The sequence below is a fragment of the Alexandromys fortis genome, unplaced genomic scaffold, assembly GCF_014885135.2.
Source record: "Alexandromys fortis isolate MF-2015 unplaced genomic scaffold, M_Fortis_MF-2015_v1.1 scaffold_40, whole genome shotgun sequence".
NCBI classification, from domain to species: domain Eukaryota; kingdom Metazoa; phylum Chordata; class Mammalia; order Rodentia; family Cricetidae; genus Alexandromys; species Alexandromys fortis.
In genome coordinates, this window is record NW_026067966.1 from 7,524,370 (window position 1) to 7,543,076 (window position 18,707).

At 39.3% G+C, this 18,707-nt stretch overlaps 1 protein-coding gene across 1 annotated transcript in view; it reads right to left on the bottom strand.

Moving 5' to 3' along the window:
• The window catches only part of Unc80 (unc-80 homolog, NALCN channel complex subunit), a 178,201-nt gene that overhangs the window by 114,282 nt on the left and 45,212 nt on the right, over positions 1 to 18,707 (bottom strand). Inside the window, 7 exon segments of the mRNA XM_050154194.1 lie at positions 5,822 to 5,994; positions 8,072 to 8,168; positions 9,223 to 9,329; positions 10,322 to 10,530; positions 14,001 to 14,099; positions 15,118 to 15,284; positions 17,679 to 17,827. Coding sequence (XP_050010151.1) covers positions 5,822 to 5,994; positions 8,072 to 8,168; positions 9,223 to 9,329; positions 10,322 to 10,530; positions 14,001 to 14,099; positions 15,118 to 15,284; positions 17,679 to 17,827 — 1,001 coding nt within the window.

Below are 18,707 nucleotides of genomic sequence, written 5' to 3' on the forward strand. Positions count from 1 at the left end.
ATTTAATGCTTCTGTATACCTAAGAAACTATTCTGAGTCAAGGCCCATGTACAATAACATTTATAGAAGTATCATGTAGAACTACCAAAATTATGGAAAAAATAGAAATGTGTAGATAAAATGAGTTTATAATTTGTGTGATAGTTAATGAATCAATTCTTCAGTGAAAATTAATGGAGCAGCACTAACTGCATCAGGAGAACCCAACCCTTAACAGAAAGGAATGCATGGCTTTGCGACCAGGAAATTTCAAAATCAGGTAAAGGAATCAGGTAAACAAAGTGCGTTAGCGAAGCAGTGGTTCGGGTAGGCACAGGGTAGGCTATTAGATAAGAGAGTAGGAATCTTAAAATCACTGGGGATGTCCTATTTTATGAGATCTATCATGGATATGACTCTGATTATTTTCTTAAATTCTACCTATTTATGAGGGCAAATAATTGAGTGTAATTAGATTTTTCCAGTCACAGATGAGGAAGAGTTCTATAATGCCACACATGGGATGTGTCAAATGAATGAAAATTGATATTAAATCCAACTGACATCATTGTTGTATTCATGCTAATAAGTTACCCTCAAACTAGAAGTCATCAGCTATACACATTCCAAATTCTACCGGATACATAAGGATAGACTATGAACACAGTAAACACAAGCTTACCTAGACTGCTTCCTTTTGTGCTGGCAGATCCTATAACTTTAGTGTGAAAGAGACCCTCTTTGCAAACATGTCTGTAGGAGGAAGCTGCTTGTTCATTCCTTTGCATTGGTATGGATCTTGCTTTATTGATACAAATATTAGGTCGATTTTGTTATATGTATATTTCTACTCTTGATTGTATTGTATTTGTGCACCTCATTTAAAAATATAGTGTATAATTAAGAAATAGAGGTTAATAGATGGTCATCTATAATAGTCAAGCTTATAGTCATGTTAGTTAGGTTTTTTGGATATATAGAGATATATTTCACTTAAATAGGAATTCTTCAAATCTTTCAGAGATCTTTAGAATATTTCACTTAAAATATTTTAATAACTTAGGACTTTTCATGACATGAGACATATCTGCTCCTGGCAGCACCAATTGCTTCAAGAGGAGGATGGGCATTGAAGAGGCCCCTTATGGAGTTTGGCTCCATTTGGGCAAGAAGCTGCTCTTGCCTGGACTGCTTGATGTTATGCTGTATAGAAACTGGACATGCAGGACCCACAGAAAAATGACTGCTGAATTTGCCTAAAGGTGGGACAGTCCTTTGGGGTTCCTGCGTCATGAAAGAGTCTGCCAGACATTCTGCAGGACACAGAAGAAAGCAACTGATGAACTTTGCTATTACAAGGCAGAACAGATCAAATTTCCTACTTCATGGAAAAGTCTGGTGGATACAATGGGCCTGTAGGCTAAAGATGGATGCTTCAACAATACAGAAGAACTTTGGGTGACTGTCCAGGAAGTGAGATGTCTCTGCTAATTCTAGAATTTTGGAAATTGCTTACAATTCACTTCCTGTTAACTTAAGTAATATTATATTCTTCTGGAGTCTTTGATGGAGTTGAAAAATAGTTATAGTTACAGTTTTCCCTAGTTATGATAAATATATAATATATACAAATGTCATAATTATAATTCTTGCTTGATATCTGTTTTGCTATATGCAATTTTACTATGTTAAAATTAAAACCTCCCTTTCATTTAGACAGAAAAGGAGAAATGGTGTGGGACATCCATCTGTATATGTGTTGCTTTTATTGGTTAATGAATAAAGAAAATGCTTTGGCCTGTGATAAGGCAGAAGAGAGCTAGGCAGGAAAGCTCAACTGAATGCTGGGAGAAAGTAGGCGGAATCATTAAGCTGCCAGAGGAGAAAGATGCAAGCCACCAGCTGGAACGTTGCCAGCAGGCTATGAGCCTTGTGGTAAAATATAAAATAGGAGAAATAGGTTAATTTAAGATGTAAGAGCTAGCTAGAAATAAGCTTAAGCTATTGATACATTTATACTAAAGAAAATGATTATGAGGAATAGCTGCATTGACTTTAAATCAGTGATTTTGGATTTCATGCTTGTAGTAGTAATAGTAAGATTATTTAAAACAAACAAACAAACAAACAAACTTTCATTTGTTAGATTTGACTATGCAAGTTTCTTGTTTCTCCTTTACCTAGAAGCACTTTCTGTTTCTGAGGAAAAAAAAATGACAATTTGAAAAAAAGAGTCACATCTAAATTGTATTATCAATTAAGCAATGAAAGAAAAATTATGTTCATGTACTAGCTTTTTGGGAACCTACTCTGTTTGGATGCATACCTTCCTAGACCTGGATGGAGGGGTGCCTTGGAATTTCCACAAGGCAGGGCACCCTGACTTCTCTTAGGACTGGAAAGCGAGGGGGCGGGGGAGGGGTGGGAGTGGGAGTGGGGGGAGTGTGAGTGGAAAGAGGGGGGGAGAGGAGGGGAAGGGAAAAGAGAGGATGGGAGGAGGAGGAAATGTTAAATAAATTTAAAAAAATAAAAAAGAAAAATTATGTTTTAATACAAAATTCAATTTAAGCCATATCTAAAAACAACAGGAAAAAACTGTTCATATGATAAAACTACCTATAACATAATTCTGAACCCAGTTCACATTTCCACTCTGCCCTTAACTGCTTGACAAAAAGCAGAATTTATAACTATGTCTTGATCTATATATCTGTATTTGTACCCTGTGTGCCTGACTCTGTCTATCCATGTATCTGTTTTTATGCATCTATGCACACATACATGCATGATGTATATATGAATGCAGGCATGTATTATGTATTTAGCTATCATCTATCTATCTATCTATCTATCTATCTATCTATCTATCATGTATCTATCATCTTTCTATCATCTATCGTATTTTATCTACCTCTAGCTTAATGTCTATTGCCAATGCATATCTGTTAATATCTATTAACTTATCTATATTTTCTATATCTTTGTGTTTCCATAATGATTTCTGTATCTTATATATCACTAAAACTATAAATGCATTGCCAGGCAGTGGTGGTGCACGCTATTAATTCTAGCATTCTGGAGGCAGAGGCATGCAAATCTTTGTGAGTTCGAGGCCAGCCTGGTCTACAGCGCTACTTCCAAAACTAGAAAAACCCTGTCTTGAAGAACAAAAAGACAAAAAAGTTACAAATGCATTAGAGAACATAAAAAATATTATAAAACAGAGGCATTCATTAAAAATAAGAAGCAGCTAGAATAGATGCTTGGGAAAACCAAATACAGAGGGGAAATCTGTGAACACAAGAATAATCTTGAGGAACTCCTAACCTAGATCTCTATTGACAAATTGCAGTTGCCACATCTGTACAAATGACAAACAGCACCAAGTGCCACCTAAATTCAGGAACCCAAAATATGCACCTACATGTTCCTTTCTCTCAGCTGGCTTGTCAGCATACAGTTGCAAATTCAGTTTCTCCATTTTTCACAGCTGTGGAATGGTTCTCTGAGTGTGCCTGCATTTGGGAACCATATCCTGGCCAGATCCCTTTGAGCTTATACCAACAAGTAAGATAATGTGGAAGTACTCCATAATGTCTATGGAATGAAGCTTGCCATTATTAATCTGTACTATCCCTTCTGCCAACCTCCATCTCCCTCTCCTCCTTGGCCTCTCCTCTTTTTCCTCTATCATGTACTTCATCACCTCTGCTTTTATTCAAACCAATGAGTCATCCCCATTGCTTGATAATGGACACACTTTGACTTCTTTAACTTTTGACTGATTCTGACATCTGGGATTTGGATTTTTTTGAACTTGGGCACAATGTTTGGTCCTTACTAGAATAAAAGACTCCAGGTATGAAAACCTAGCCCTACCTACCCACTGCTCCAGGACTGAAAGTTTGCTCCCACTGAATACAATTACATATAATTATTGATGACAAGCATATTTCCTCTCCCATCCTACACAGCCAGTCCATCACTGTGTATCCATCCACACATGCTTCAGGAAATGTGTCTCTGCTTGGAGGCAAAAGACACTAATCATGCACTAACCTCTACTTTTTCTGTTTTTTACCATGGAATTGATGAGATTAGAAATAACAAACATATTGTAATTAAAATTGTTATGATTCAGAAGCAAGCATTAATTTGTTTTACTGATATTCTTCTTCAAATCCCTCAGTGTTCTTCTTGTGGCAAGCCATGTGTTTCTGCCGGCACACATATCTTAATATAAATGCTAAGATGTTTCCACATGGGAAGCAATGGTGAATGGGTTCCTTCTGGTTTTCCATCACCAATGAATATAAATGAAATAATTCCAGTTGCCTGATGAGTCTCCTTGCTAGTGATGACACATTTATTGAGGTAGAGTTCTTGAGTTTTCATAAATCAGTTCTGTGGGAAATCTGATATACATGCTAAATTTTGTCTATAACTGCTTTTCTTGGGAGAATTTTCACAACTTTCACCCAAATCTAAAAGAATCAATGTTGCCAAATGTTAAGAGTAACTGGTTTGGAGAGTGAATGTGGTGTGAATACTCAAGATTGAAAATATTTCAGGTCTTCCTATTATGAATTTAGCACGTATTCTTACAATAAGAAATATCTTTAAAGAATCAAATGCTTTTTTGAATCGTTAAAAAAGTATTCAGAACTCACTTAATTATAGGAGGGCATATACATATATTTTCAATGTGTCCTGATACTAATTTTAATTTATTTAAATACTTGCTTGACAGAGAAAGCATATGGTGTTGCTATAATAGTCCTGAATGGAATTAGAAGATTCTGTTCTGATCCCAGTTTTAGCACGAAATTAGCATATAACCTTGATCAAAGTCACCTGAGCTGGCAGAGTTTTTGACACTCTTAAAGTGGTTTCAGATTACTTTTTATTAGGAATCAACATAAAAGGGTACCAAATATAGGTTCTCTGAGGACAGAAGACAGGCCTGGGACCCAGTCTAACCTTTGTGGACTTTCTGCCACTGGGCTATAATGTGATCTTCCTGGCTCTGGAATTTTTCTGTGGAAAGGCACAAGGCATGCTATAGATGTCAATTGTCAGCCTTAGGCTGTGACCCTCACTGAGAAGACTAGATGACTAGACACAGAAAGTCTTTGGATGTAAAACACAACTTGGTTCTGCAGCTAAGTTTGCATCTTTGTAGTTGCTAGGACCATGCTTGCCACTGAGGAAGATCTCAATGGATGCCTGTAAAGTTAGTTAGGAGTATTATGTCAAGTATTTGGTAACTAACACACAACTTTAATCCCAGTACTTGGGAAAGAAGAGGTAGGCAGATCTCTGAGGAACTTGGTCTACATAGAAAGTTCTAGGCTAGTCAGAGATACACAGTGAGACCCTGTTTCAAAACAAACAAACTCAAGAACTAATACATGAAAATGTAAAACTATTATATGAGTGTCAGTATATTGCAGGCACTGTGCGGGGGGGGGGGGCTTTTCTACTTAGCATCTCATTTAATCCTTGCATCAGCCCTGAGAAGAAAGTTTGGTAGTAGCATTAAGCCTCATTTTACAGCTATTGGGCTAATAAATGTTAGGTCAATTCTCCATCTCAGGCATCCTGAGGTTAGAATGCTTTTACATACCAATGATCACACTGCTAAAACATGTTACCCTCTAGTGATTTACTAATATTTCCCCCTTCTATCTACTTCTTTTACCATCTTTCTCCCCCATTTTGACACTAATTCTAACAAAATTAAGCAAATATGAACCCATCATTAGGGTTAGGAATAGCGATTCTTGCTTTCATCCATTGCTAACATGAATATGAGTAAGGGTAAAGAAATTTTGTAACTTACTAGGTCCAAGGCAGCAGCTAGGATGGATGCATCAGGAATTGTCCCTGGCTCACAGCAGTTGAGCAGAAATTGAAAACGTTTCATGCCTTGCCGGATTGCTCCCAGATTCACCACATTTTTGCTTTTTCCACCATCTTGGTTGGGAGAAAGATGGTCGTCGAAACTGTGGCAACCTGTAGCGGTTGTGTCATTGTGAAAGGAGAGAGGGGAATGGATCATAAACCAGTGTCAAAGTCACACCAGTACGTTTTCAGTCCTGATGGCCTGAAGACATGCAACAGATAAAAATTCAGGATTTTCACTAAACAACTTCCCTGTAGGGTTCGATTCCTTTGTTAGTCTATCTCTAAGTTGTGCATAAGACTGGCGCGTCTGAAATAAACAAAAGTGGGCACTTAAGTGTTAGGCTCACAGTTGAGGAAGAGAGTGCAGAGAAATCAAAGGGAAGGACAACAACCCAAAGATATTTTCATCTCTTCCATGAAGGAGAATATTCTGCACATGGGAAAGTCTGGTGCCTTTGTTAATTGGGGCAGCTATAATGAAATACCACAGGCCAGCAGACTTGTAAAATACTAATATATGCTTCTCACAACTCTGTGGCCTGCAAATCTGATCTTGGGTTAAAGGACATTAAATTCTTTCTGGTTTAGTTATATTCTCAAATGCCCTTTCCTTGTATGTGCACAGAGATATCTCTCTTTTATATAAGAATACTAAAACCCATTCATGGTCATGTGACCCTCGTGATATCTTCTAAACCTAACCACCTTTCTAAAGTCTCATTTCCAAATGTTATCACACTGTGAGCTGAAAGTTCATAATATGAACTTTGTATGGATGCAAACATTCTACCTACAGCATATGGAAATCTATAGTACATGGAAAACATTCATTAACAAGGAACATTTCCCACCCCATCCTCTTAGGTTTATGTTGCAGGTACATCGCGTTAACGCTCCAGTGTGTAGAAAAAACTTAGAGATAAGATCCCAGCACCAGCCAGGTGACATCGAACTAGCACAGCGCAGACCTCAGGACACACATTAGCATCATTCTCAAAGAGCAAACACGGAAACATTGTCTTGATGATGCTGATGATTCTGAACACTAGAGATTGTCTCTGAAATTCCACAGGAAGTGGGTAGAGAGTGAACAAACTGGAATGATGAAGCTGTCAAAGACCTAGGCTGTCAGGAAGAGCCTTGGGGGGAGTTTTTACCCTTCTTCAGTACTGAGAAACAAATCTAAATCCTCAACTATTAAACAAGTGCTCCACAACAACCCAAAAGTTCCAGCCTAGGTGGACACATGAAACCTTATCATGACACTCATTGATAGAATGACAAACTAGCAAAAGCTGACCAATACAAGCAGCTATGTGATGAGAACACCGATCATGTATTTTAAAGTTCTGTTCACACATTTGCTACATCCATGACTTAGACTATTGGCTACACTGATTAATTTCAAATATGGCCTGCTATATTCCATATAAAGCTCCACAGTTGACAATGCTCACCATCTACCACACACACACACACACACACACACACACACAGAGAGAGAGAGAGAGAGAGAAGTCAGGATATGTTAGAACCAGAAAAGCTTCTATGGAATAAAAATTAAAGAAACCAAAGACATTAGGCAAAAGGGGATTAAAAGAGAGAACAGGAAATGAGTGAGAGGGGTTGCAGCACTGTGTGTAGCTATGTATGTGTGGTTACAGATGTCATCACTAGGACAGATCATCAAGTTTATGGGCAAATATATTTTCAGATTACAAGGAAAGATTTCCTAACAATTAAAGCTGTCTGACTCTGGAACAAATTGCTTTGTTAAATTGCACACTCCCCCTCAGCGGAAGTGCACAGAGGGAGGGTGGCCACCTGTCAGCCATGCGGTGAAGCGATGAACAGAACTCTGAAGCTGAGTGGTGGGTGGATGGAAGGTCCTGTGACTCTCAGATTCTAACAAAGACAAGAAGTCATGTCTTATTCTCTGCACACTCAGTGCCCACCAGGGGGTGAGAATCACAGTGAGGCTTCTATAAATGTCTCTTCCACAAAACTGGTAATAAAGAAGCTATAGATAGCAGTGAAAGACACATTTAAAGAACAAAGGAAAAGATAATACAAATAGAAAATGACTATTTTTTTAAGAGACAATTTTGGGAAAAAAAACAGAGAAGTATTTAAGTAACTGAAAAGAAGAAAAGCTGAACAGGATCCTTGGGTTATTGACAGTTACCAAGACGCTTGAAGAAATTCTCCTCCTCTTCTCGGCCATTCTCCACCCCACTCCCTGGCCCACCTTCAGAAAGCTTGACAGCGCTGGTGAACTTGACCTGGGAAGAAAAGGGAAGCCATTAGATAGTCAGCAGCCAATCGCTGCCTTGGTTCTACTAGCCCTTGGTTTGAAAAGTACATTGTTTAGGGTGTGAAAATGTTCTCTGGCTTCCACATCTAATAAATGCTGTTATGTAATACATTCTCATGTTCTAAAAAAGATGTCACTGCAGGTGCGAGGAATGCCAGATGAAAGATCAGAAGCTGAATGGGAAAATAGTTTAGTAAACAGCTTAGACATGTGTTAATTCGGGTAAAGTCCAAAACGAATGCCGTATTCATCCTTAGTGAACTCAGCCACAGTTGGAAATCAAAGAGAAAGATGACGAGATTGACTTAAATTTACAAGTCAATTTATAACATAATATTCTCCCCTACTCCCTTCCTCTCTTTCTCCTTCCCTTCCTCCCTCTCTTTTCCTTTTTCTCCCTTATTTTTCACTCTTCTAGAATTGAATGTAGGAACTGTTACACACTAGGCAAGTGCTCTATCACTGGGCTACATCCCTAACCTTGTTGACTTATCAACTCACTAAATTGCCCAGGCAAATCAGGCCAGTCTTCAACTCATTCTATAACCCCAGTTGGACTTGAACTAAGACTAAGTTCACTTAGTCTGCCACTAAGCTCTCCAAGGCACTACCAGACTTGGCTTTATTGACTTAAGGTCAACTCGGTAAGATTGAAATAACTTAGTACAAAAAGGAAGCTAGAAGCAAGCAGACTCAAATAACTGTCTGGAATTTTTGCAAAAAAAATGTGCATAAGAATTCCAATGATATTTCCTTAATTTCCATCACTCTATCACATTCTTCATATATACATATAGCTATACAGATGTAGGCAAGCTAAAGCTATTTACTGTGTCTTTCCTTAGTTTTGCTCTAATGGTAGTTTAATAAGTAAATATTTCAGTTTCTATTGCTTGTCTAATTTCTGAACTTGTTCAGCTCCAAGGTTTGTGTAACTCTTTCTATGCATTTAACATTCTTTAGCCCCAACAGTTTTTAATCAGCCATCCTGATGTTCACTTCAGGAGTAATGTTCTGTTTACCTTGGAACTTTGCCTGATGAAAGACAGGCGATCTACAGAGCTAATGTCCAGGAGGTCCTCGACACCATCTGCCAGGCCAGAGAGGGAGGAGCGCTTCAACCAGTTTCCTAGTTAACGATATTTTGAAAAATTAAGCTGTTATAGCCTTTGCTTTCAAACGGATTAAAAGAAATCCCAGCACGTACTGAACTAGCAATGAAAGTCAACATGGCTCTAGTATAAATAGAAGCAAAAACAAGTTGTGTTCAGTATACATGTTTTGAATCAAAATGTTCAGGGTTGAACTATAAAAGGACACGAGCACATAAATATAGGACAAAGAGATTTGGTCCCTTCCACTGCAGAGAACCACAATCCATCCATGCATGCTACAATAGTTCTCCATATCTCTTGAAAACCTATACATTTACCTCCTAAACAGTTCTCAAATCTGTCTATTTCTCTGTTTCTGCTTAATCCACAATCTAAATGGGCCACTGGCAGCTTTCTGTCAGATTCTCTTACCATGTGCAACTGTCTTTTATAAGGTTCACCAGCTTGCATCATTCTGCTCCCCCTGACACTTGGGAGTGTGAGGGACGTGGTAAAGTGCCACCTGACTTGCACATGATCAGGCTCGCTCTTCTGAGGCAGTGGGTCCGCCATTTTCCTATGGAATGGGTTCCTCCCAGCCTATGAGTTTTGCACATTACCCTTGGACTCTTCTCGTCCTTACTTTGTATGGGTCAGGCTTCGTTTGTGTCTGCCTTCATAGTACTGCGTGTTTTCTCTTCACAGAACTCATAGTTTGCAACTGCACTTAGTTTTGTGATGATCTGCTTTAGTGGTAGTGGCTCCTGCTCAAATTCAGCAACACCAAGAGTTGTGTATTTTGCACTGAGCAGATGCATGCAGTGGATATTTGGGAAATATCTGCATTTAGCAGAAGCGTGAATGAACTAATGGAAGGATGTCAGGCGAGGGCTTGCAACTTGAAAGCTTTTCTTCTCAATCCACTGACCCACCCACCCCCACGCGTGCCATGTTTTGTCTCAATTACTCATGGATTTGATGGCATGATAATAAGCGAATCCATAAATAAATACAGACATACTTTTACCTATGGGGAGTTTCAACTTCTTCCTCAGGGAGATTCTGCGCGACCGTGAGCGAGCACGCCGGTCCGAGGTGTTCCCTGAGTGGGCTGTGGTACATTCTGAAGTGTCTTGCTCAGACTGGCTGCTGGTGTCACTTGCTGCGCTTTGGGATTTGAACATCTTGCGCCAGAAGTCTTTCCGTCCCAGATTGCCCCCTTGCATTTGTTCATCACTACAGAGAAGTAGAGAATAGGGTTAAATAACATCGCACAGCTCAGTGCCCTCTCGGCTTCCAGCTCTGGTTTTTAGGCAAATTGTGCAAGATGCTCTTTGATGGGCTGGATAGGAGAAGAGAGGGAGAAAGCATGGGAGTCGAGAGGCCAGCGTTGGCTCTGAGCTCGTCCTGGAAACAGTGCTGTCTCAGTAACCTCGTGAAGGTGGTCATTTTTTCAATTTTAATAAAAAGGCTAAATATTATTGCAGATGTCCACCTACAGTATGAGTCATAACAGCAGAAGCACTTGAAATGCCAGTAAATATTTAACTTTTTTAAAAGCACCCTGGCTCTTGTGCAATGTCCCAGCCCTCCCTGCAGCACAGTATCACACTGGCTACCCAATAAACTCTCAAGGGGATGTCCATGAATTAATGAATGAGTGACCAAAATTTTATCATCATGTCTAAGGGATATGTCATTCTACAGCCAATGAAGTTGAAAAACGTGTCAAGTTAAAAAGTGAAAATATAGGTCTGACCAAAAAGAACATGTCAGAAGACCTAATGAAGGTTTTCAATTAGGAGAAGTGACTAGTATTATGAGAACTTTATCTTGAAATAATAATAACAATAATAAGCTAAAATTCTCGTTTTTTACCCACTAAAACTGGATAAAAAAGATTAATGTGGTTAGAAGGAGAAAGCAATGTCCCATCATACTGGAGATAAAGCATCTTGGTATTTTTGGAACATTTATATTCTGTGCAACAAGGTATATTTTTGAAAGTCAATATCAAGCCCCTAAGCTAAGAAATTCAGTTTCTAAGAAGTAATATCAAGGGAAAGATGGGATTGTTCATAAGACAGGAAGAGGTATGTGTGGCCAATGTTGAACGTAGATGTAATCTCAGGGTCTAAATCTGGGACTTCCTATAGTGACAGAGTCTTGACTGTGTGTACCATTGGCTACAAATGCCGTTAGTCAATTCCCATGCACATTGTTGCCTTCACTGGTGAAGGCACAGTTCTCCACAATAGGCTTACAGTCAGAATTCCTTCCTGGTGTAAGTCAGATTTTAAAATGAACACAACGAGCCATTACTATTACAGACAAAATTCAAAAACTTTGTATTATTCTCAAAATAAAAAGTGATTCAGTTAAAAAAAAACCTTTTCAGAAGAAGGTTGTCTTAGACACTATTTCTGACCCACTGTGAAGTTAAAGGCAATGATTGAATAAGTTAAATAAGATAAAACAATGTTAATAACCTTTAGAAATCACACATGTGATCACATGTCTGGGTGTGAATTTGGATGTGCATGCTCAAAAATGTTCCCAGCATAAAATGAAAGGTTTGTAGAGTTAGCTTTAGTAGTAGTATTTTGGTATTTTGATTTCCCTTGTATAGTCTTCTGTGTTTTCCATATTTCCATCTTGAACAGCATGCATTATGCTTGTAGTTTGGAAAGAAATAATACTAGAAAATGTTTTAGTGTTGTGACGACACTTATTTAAGGATTTTATGTAAATTTTGTTTACATGTTTCAGGGTAGAGTCCTGAATTGATCCAAATATTGATAATATTGTATAATACAATCCTCTTCAGGAAATAAATATACATAGTAAGTTCTATATGTTGTAAGGTTTTCTTCTAAACTACGCCATTATGTTTATGAATAGGTATATATTTGAATTAGGTTTCTAGAATTGACAAGTCTGTAAGCTAGGAGGGCAACAGTGTGCCACGCTCTTCTTGGCTTCCCAAAGAAGAGGCATGATGGTGAGAGCCTGCGTAAATGCAAGCAGAAATATCAATAGGAAGGTATGTGAAAACAGTCATATGCCAAATGTAGAGGAATTTGGTGTATCTACAGAACACCGAAAAAGAGAATATCTGGAGTTCTAAAAGAACCCAAACATGTTTTAGCATAGCCGATTTTATTTTGAAAATTAAAATTATCTTTTAGAATATTTTCATTTATCAGATTACTTCAATAGTTGCCAATGCTAATTGGGGGAAAAATCATGTTTCCTCTAATGTCTTTTAATGAGTCCTCTGGCCACTTGAATATGAAATTTATTTTATCAGTTCTTTATGCTCTGTTTGGAGCTAAATTTGGACCCTTGTCATGTCTTTGAGGATTTCTGTAAAGGAAAACTTAAAGTTTAATATTGAAGAAAGAAGTTAAAGAAAGTGAAACGAAAGCTTAATGAAAGTCTGAAGGTTCCATCCTCCAAGCACTGCACACTCTTCATACACTGAATGCATATTTTCATTTCTTCTGGAAACATGTATATTATCTAAAATGAGTGACGCTCCATCTTGGTGCTATACCTTTATCAATAAATATGTGTGGTTACTGGGCCCATTTACTTAACTAATTGCAAAAAGGCACAATCTCTATGATTCTGAAGCACACAAGAACTGTGTGGACATTCATGGTTTTGATGAACTCATTTTTATTCTCCTATGTTTGATGAATGTTGGCTTCTCACCTTTAATTTACCTTGTTATGAAGGAAGGATATACTAATACCTAGAATATTTGGAAAATTACTAGAACAATAATATTATTAAATAGGGTTGTGGGAAGCAAAATTATACACCTACAATGATGTATGTTTTAAATGTAGAGTACTCTACGTGTGTGTAAATAATTCCCAAAGACAAATGAGTAATATGCTCACATGGGCCTAGTCTGTGCACTTAATGTTTGTAGTAACCTCACACCTTCTGCAGCCACTAACTTGAAGATGCTTTTGACTTTCATCGGTGTGAAAACCAGAGATAAAGCTGGGGGGTGGTGGCGTAGGTCTTTAATAGCACTTGGGAGGCAGAGGCAGGTGGATCTCTATGAGTTCAAGGCCATCCTGGTCTACAAGAGCTATTTCCAGGACAGGCTCCAAAGCAACAGAGAAATCCTGTCCCTAAAAACAAACAAACCATAGATATATTGATGTTAAGGCACTGGAATGGGTCTAAGACCGCAGTGCCATAAAGTAGAGTCTACATTTCAGTTGAAATTCAGCAACTTTGAAACATACCCCTCTTTTTTATTCTAAAAGAAAAAAAGAGTATTCATTGAGAATAATGAGAAGCAATTTATCCATTTTAAAGTTGTGACTCTTAAACAGGGAAGTACATGGCAGCTCTTAAGCAGGGAAGTACACGGCAGCTCAAATGCATGCCAATTTTCATGTTTACTGCTGCTGAGTGAAAGGCGGAGGTACAAGGAAGGCAAGAAGGAAATACAACTAGAGAGCCTTTCTCCAGGCACAAAGGTTGTTATTTGGCCTCACCTGGACTAATCGGTGGCACTGGGAATATAATTGTAAGAGCAGAGGGCCACGTTTCAAGGAAATGAAAGCAAACTAATAAAAATCAAATTAAGAAACAAAGACCCAAAAGTAGTTTAGAAAATAAATTTCCTTTCAATGTGAAGTGCCTAATTCTCTTCATTGAAGACAAAACTTGATTCTGCTTACTGTTCAGGTGTCTGTGAGGGGCGACCAGACATGAAGCTTCGACATTCCTCAGGTGCAGAGGACACCTGGCCCTTATCTGCGATGCTTCCTGCCTCCGACCTAGACAAATGGCACATGGCACCAATCACCACAGAGCAGGTCATCACTGTTTGATCTCTCCTATGCTCTACAAAGGGAACCGTCGGCTACTGGCAACACATCTGCTTGCTGGCATTTCTCCCCATGAGCCCATTTTGTGTGGAAGTTAGTTTACTACTAGACCTGATTCCCCAGCAGTATCTCACTACAGCAAGCAGGGGCCTTACATGCAAGCAAAACTTGGAGTCTAGAGGCTTTTAATCCTTGTAAGGGCTGTCTAACATACAGTAGGCGTGAAATAAACACACAATTACTGGAAAGATAAACAACACAGTATTGCGTAGCAATTTTTCCCTGGAGTGTTGGGAACTGAATCCAGGATACTGTACAAGCTAAGTAGGTACTTTACTACTGAGCTATATCTCAGTCCAGCAATTTGTCTTTTCACTGCCTCTAGAACACCATTTACTGAACAAAAGAACATGGTGTCAGTAATTGTTTCTCTTTTCTTGGTAAAATTATAAATTATATTTTAAAAAGACTAAAGCAAAGATAAAGTTTTACAATGCAATTAAGAACTATAGAGTGAAATTTGAGTATATGAGCTCATTCCATTTAAAAAAATAAATAAAAGAGGTTTATTTAACTCATGGCTCTGGAGGTTTGGGAACCCAAAGGCAGGTAATGATGGCTTCTTACCATGTTGCTGTAGAAAGGATGTTACAGGGCATCACATGGCAAAAGAGTCGGCTGTTCATAGAATACTCACTCTCACACAAAGCCATTGCCGTGATAATTTATGAAAACACTATCTACCCATGTGGGCGATCTTTGTAACCCAATTTTCCCAAAGCTTCCACCTTAAAAAGTCATTTATTTTAAAGCTTCAGTCAGACTATGTGAGTGATACCAGTTGTATCGGATAGCTTTACCATCCCTGTGCCGACTTTGTACCACTCCGGGAGACACATGCACAGCATGCTGAAGGGTAACGTCCTCCTGACGGTTAACAAACACTAATATTCAAAGAGCTTCCCACCTTTTACCACCTGCAGGCTTAGACTCCTGTCCATTTTCCTCCACCTTTTTCCCTGGCGCTAACTTTTCAGCGCTGTCAAGCAGAGCGCTAAGCGCCACTCTCCTGAAGACGTTCCCGTGAGCTTCTTTGATAAACTGGACCAGCTGGCGGATGTCACAGTACAGTCCCTGTTTGGAGGCAAGAAGAAGGTTTGGGAGCAGTCCAGGTCACCAGAAAGCTGTCTGGTGAGATGTCCTGGGTTTGGATGAGTGGCGGAGTCCTGAGAGGAGGACGACAAAACACTCCTGCAACATCTGCCAGATCTGACCAAGACCTTACGCTGAGATCCCAGCCCTGTCCCCTCACTGCCCACAGCCAAGCTCACTCACCCACTATCACCCACATCCTAGTGGCCAGAGCAAAGCAGAGTAAAGATAAAATGGCCTTGTCTGGACAAACAACCGCATGATGGAGAACCTAGGCACTCGTACATAGGTCTCTGAAACTCTATTAATTTCCCATTCTCCAAACACCCTTTATAAACTCCATGTATCTCCTCCCCTTTTAGCAGACATGCCTTTCCTACTGTGTCTGCCCCTCACTGTTAGAAATAAACATAATATTATTTAAATAATAAAAAATAGTACCGTCTGCTGAGGTAAAAACAAAAAAACAAAAAAACAAAACCAGATGTGTTTGGTTTTTCCATTTTTCCTACAGGAGAATGCTACTCTACATACTCAGTAGAGGATAGAGAGCAAGCTTCAAATTCGTAGTCAGCTGTACCACTTGGAAGACATCAATCTATGCTCTTAAACGTTGGCCGCCCAAGTTTACTCTATTAATTGTGAGTTCCAAAGAGAACGTTATTTTGCCAGAAGAAGAGGGGGAAAAAAGGTAACCAGAATTTTGTTTAGAATGGAAACTTTAGCCCCTAATCAGCTTCTCCATAAGGCCTGGATTATTATGGTTTTATGTAGAGTAAGTCATTTATATAATTCTAATGAAGGTTGATCATTGTGAGGATGATGAACTTTCCTGGACATACATAGTAAATGATATGTATGCTGTAGTGGCACTGAGTGTGCTATGGCCACGAACCTAAGACTGTGAAGAGGGGCCTATAATGCCAGAACAGTGGTGGGTTGATTTTAAAAAATGTGTATATACTTATATTTCCTTGAGATACTAAGTTTTGTTCCATGATTCCCTTCTTTAAAGTGGTAGTTACCTCAGCTTTGTGGTAAAACAGAATTTAAGGACTTAAAAAAAAATGACCTTGATACCTTTGTTTTTCAGAATCCTACTACAATGGGACAATTATGCTCATGATATTCAGGAAGGAAGAAGGACCTTCAAGGACAACAGAAACCATGTCCGTTGTGTCCTGTGGGGAGCAGGGCCTTGAGTCCTGCGCTCAATTCTTCATTTGCCCATCCATGTAAGAGAAAGACAGCTAAGAGCAAATTTTCTCTTTTCACCAGGGCGTCCAAGGGCCTACACATCAGCAGGGAGCACTGTCGTAAACAGCTCCTGACAATGGCCGGGTTCTACTCACTCTACGCACATTGTCTGAGACTTTGTGGAGTGGGAAACCTAAGAGTGACTCGTTTGACTCGAGTTATTCTGCTAGGATAGCAGTTCATAGGCAAAGGTAAGAATATGGATAAGTAAAGAATTTAATATTTCTTCTATGTATGAAGTTATAAATTAAGATTTGTAAGAACTCACATGCACCACAATGAGCTTTAAATATCATGTCTAGCCAGAACCAAAACGAATGTATGAATGGTGTCTGTGTTACATTTGAGGTCCAAGAACATTGCAGGGTTGCCATTGACCGTAGCAAAAGTAATTTCCATTTGGTTTATGAAAGTTATGTTTATCTAAAATGAAGCACCTCGCAGTTTAGAATAATATAAAATAATGCCCTCCATTTAGTAAAACAGCAGCTAGGTCCACATGTGTAAATGGGCTCGTTTCGATATAGAAATCACAGCATCTAACAGAAGTAGGAGGAATGCTCTTTTGGTACTCAAAGTGGCCTGAATTCAGCTATCTGTGTCAAGTTTGTCTTCTTGTATCTACACTGAGTATCTCAAGACATTCTGTTCTTGGAAGGACTTGGACATTTCATAATCGTTTTCTCCCACACTACTTGCAACTTCATTTCCTGAATTACCACATGCTTTTATTCAGAGGAGATAAAGATTATAATGTTCAATAAAAGAAAGTGAAACAAATTTCAATAGCATATTTGTATGAGTTCTTGAAAGTAAATACAGTTTCAAATAATTCTTGTAATAACATCCTTTCATATTTCATGAATCAATAACATATTCTATCTATCTCCTTCTTTCTGAAAGGCTAAAAGTACCCATATCCGTGTCACCATGCTCAACACAAGTCTGTGTGGTTGAAAAGGAAGATAAGTGAACTGTAGGTAGGACAGAGGGTTAGGGCTCCATGGTGAGATGGGGTGACACTGGAAAAAAGTGGATACTGTGATTTTAGATGTCAGTTTTCCTTCTTCCAGGTCACAGGATGTGAGCTGCTGTTAGCAATGGGAGAACACTTCTCACCAGATTCTCAGGGCTGTGTAGCTCATGTGTGGTTGAGGCACAGCGTGTGATGAGGGACTTGAACATGGCACCGACGATAATACCCTCCACATTTTGGGCTGTGGATTTGTTGTCCACTGTGGTGAAGTTATTTCCAAATCCAGCCTTGTCTGGAACACAAAGGCATGTGTTAAAGGCAATAAGCAACTGTAGGATGTAAGAAATTGATTGGCAGTTAGGAAACTGGGAAGGTCTGCATGAAAGTTCAGACATGGTGATTTAAGATTTACCAGTGTAATGATCCCTGTGCGGACTAGAAAGACAATCAGTCTACGTCACAGTCTGTGCTGTGATGTGGCCCTGGCAGAGGAGCAGTTGGGTTGATTAATCTTAGAAAGGAAAGGGGGTCAAAAGAAAGTGGGGGGAGAGAAGGGAGGGGAGAGGGAAGGAGAGAGGGAGGGAGGGAGAAAAGAAGGAAGGAAGGAAGGAAGGAAGGAAGGAAGGAAGGAAGGAAGGAAGGAAAGAAGGAAGGAAGGAAGGAAGGCCAACTTACTGGTTTCTCCACAGAGGAAATATAATATGACTGCACCTTCTGTGGTGGGGAACTCTGGCTTTTTTTAGGGGAAATTATCCAGTATGTCAGAAGGGGCATGAGATTGGTCAGCATGAGCTATCGGCAAGGCCGAAGTGCTAGAGTTCTTGTAGAACTGTTGCAGGTCAGGGGAAACTGAGTCCTGCTAGCATTTGTTGCCAGAAGCTCTGGGCACATGTGGGGAGGAAACACTTCCACTCTCCTTCAGCGCAACCTCCTTAACACAGGGCATGGAAAATGCTGGAGACCAAAAGGCTGTGAACGTCCATGGTATTTTAGATTTATTTTTTTTTTTGACATACCCACAGATCTTGAGAAGACACATATGCCTTTTGTGGCTTTCCAAAAGGAATCTTTATGACATGGAAGCCAACTGTGGATTGTGGGAAGAATAGCTCTCAGAGTGATGGATAAGGATCTGTGCTGTGCTGTCCGTCTGAGTCACTGTGACTCACTCT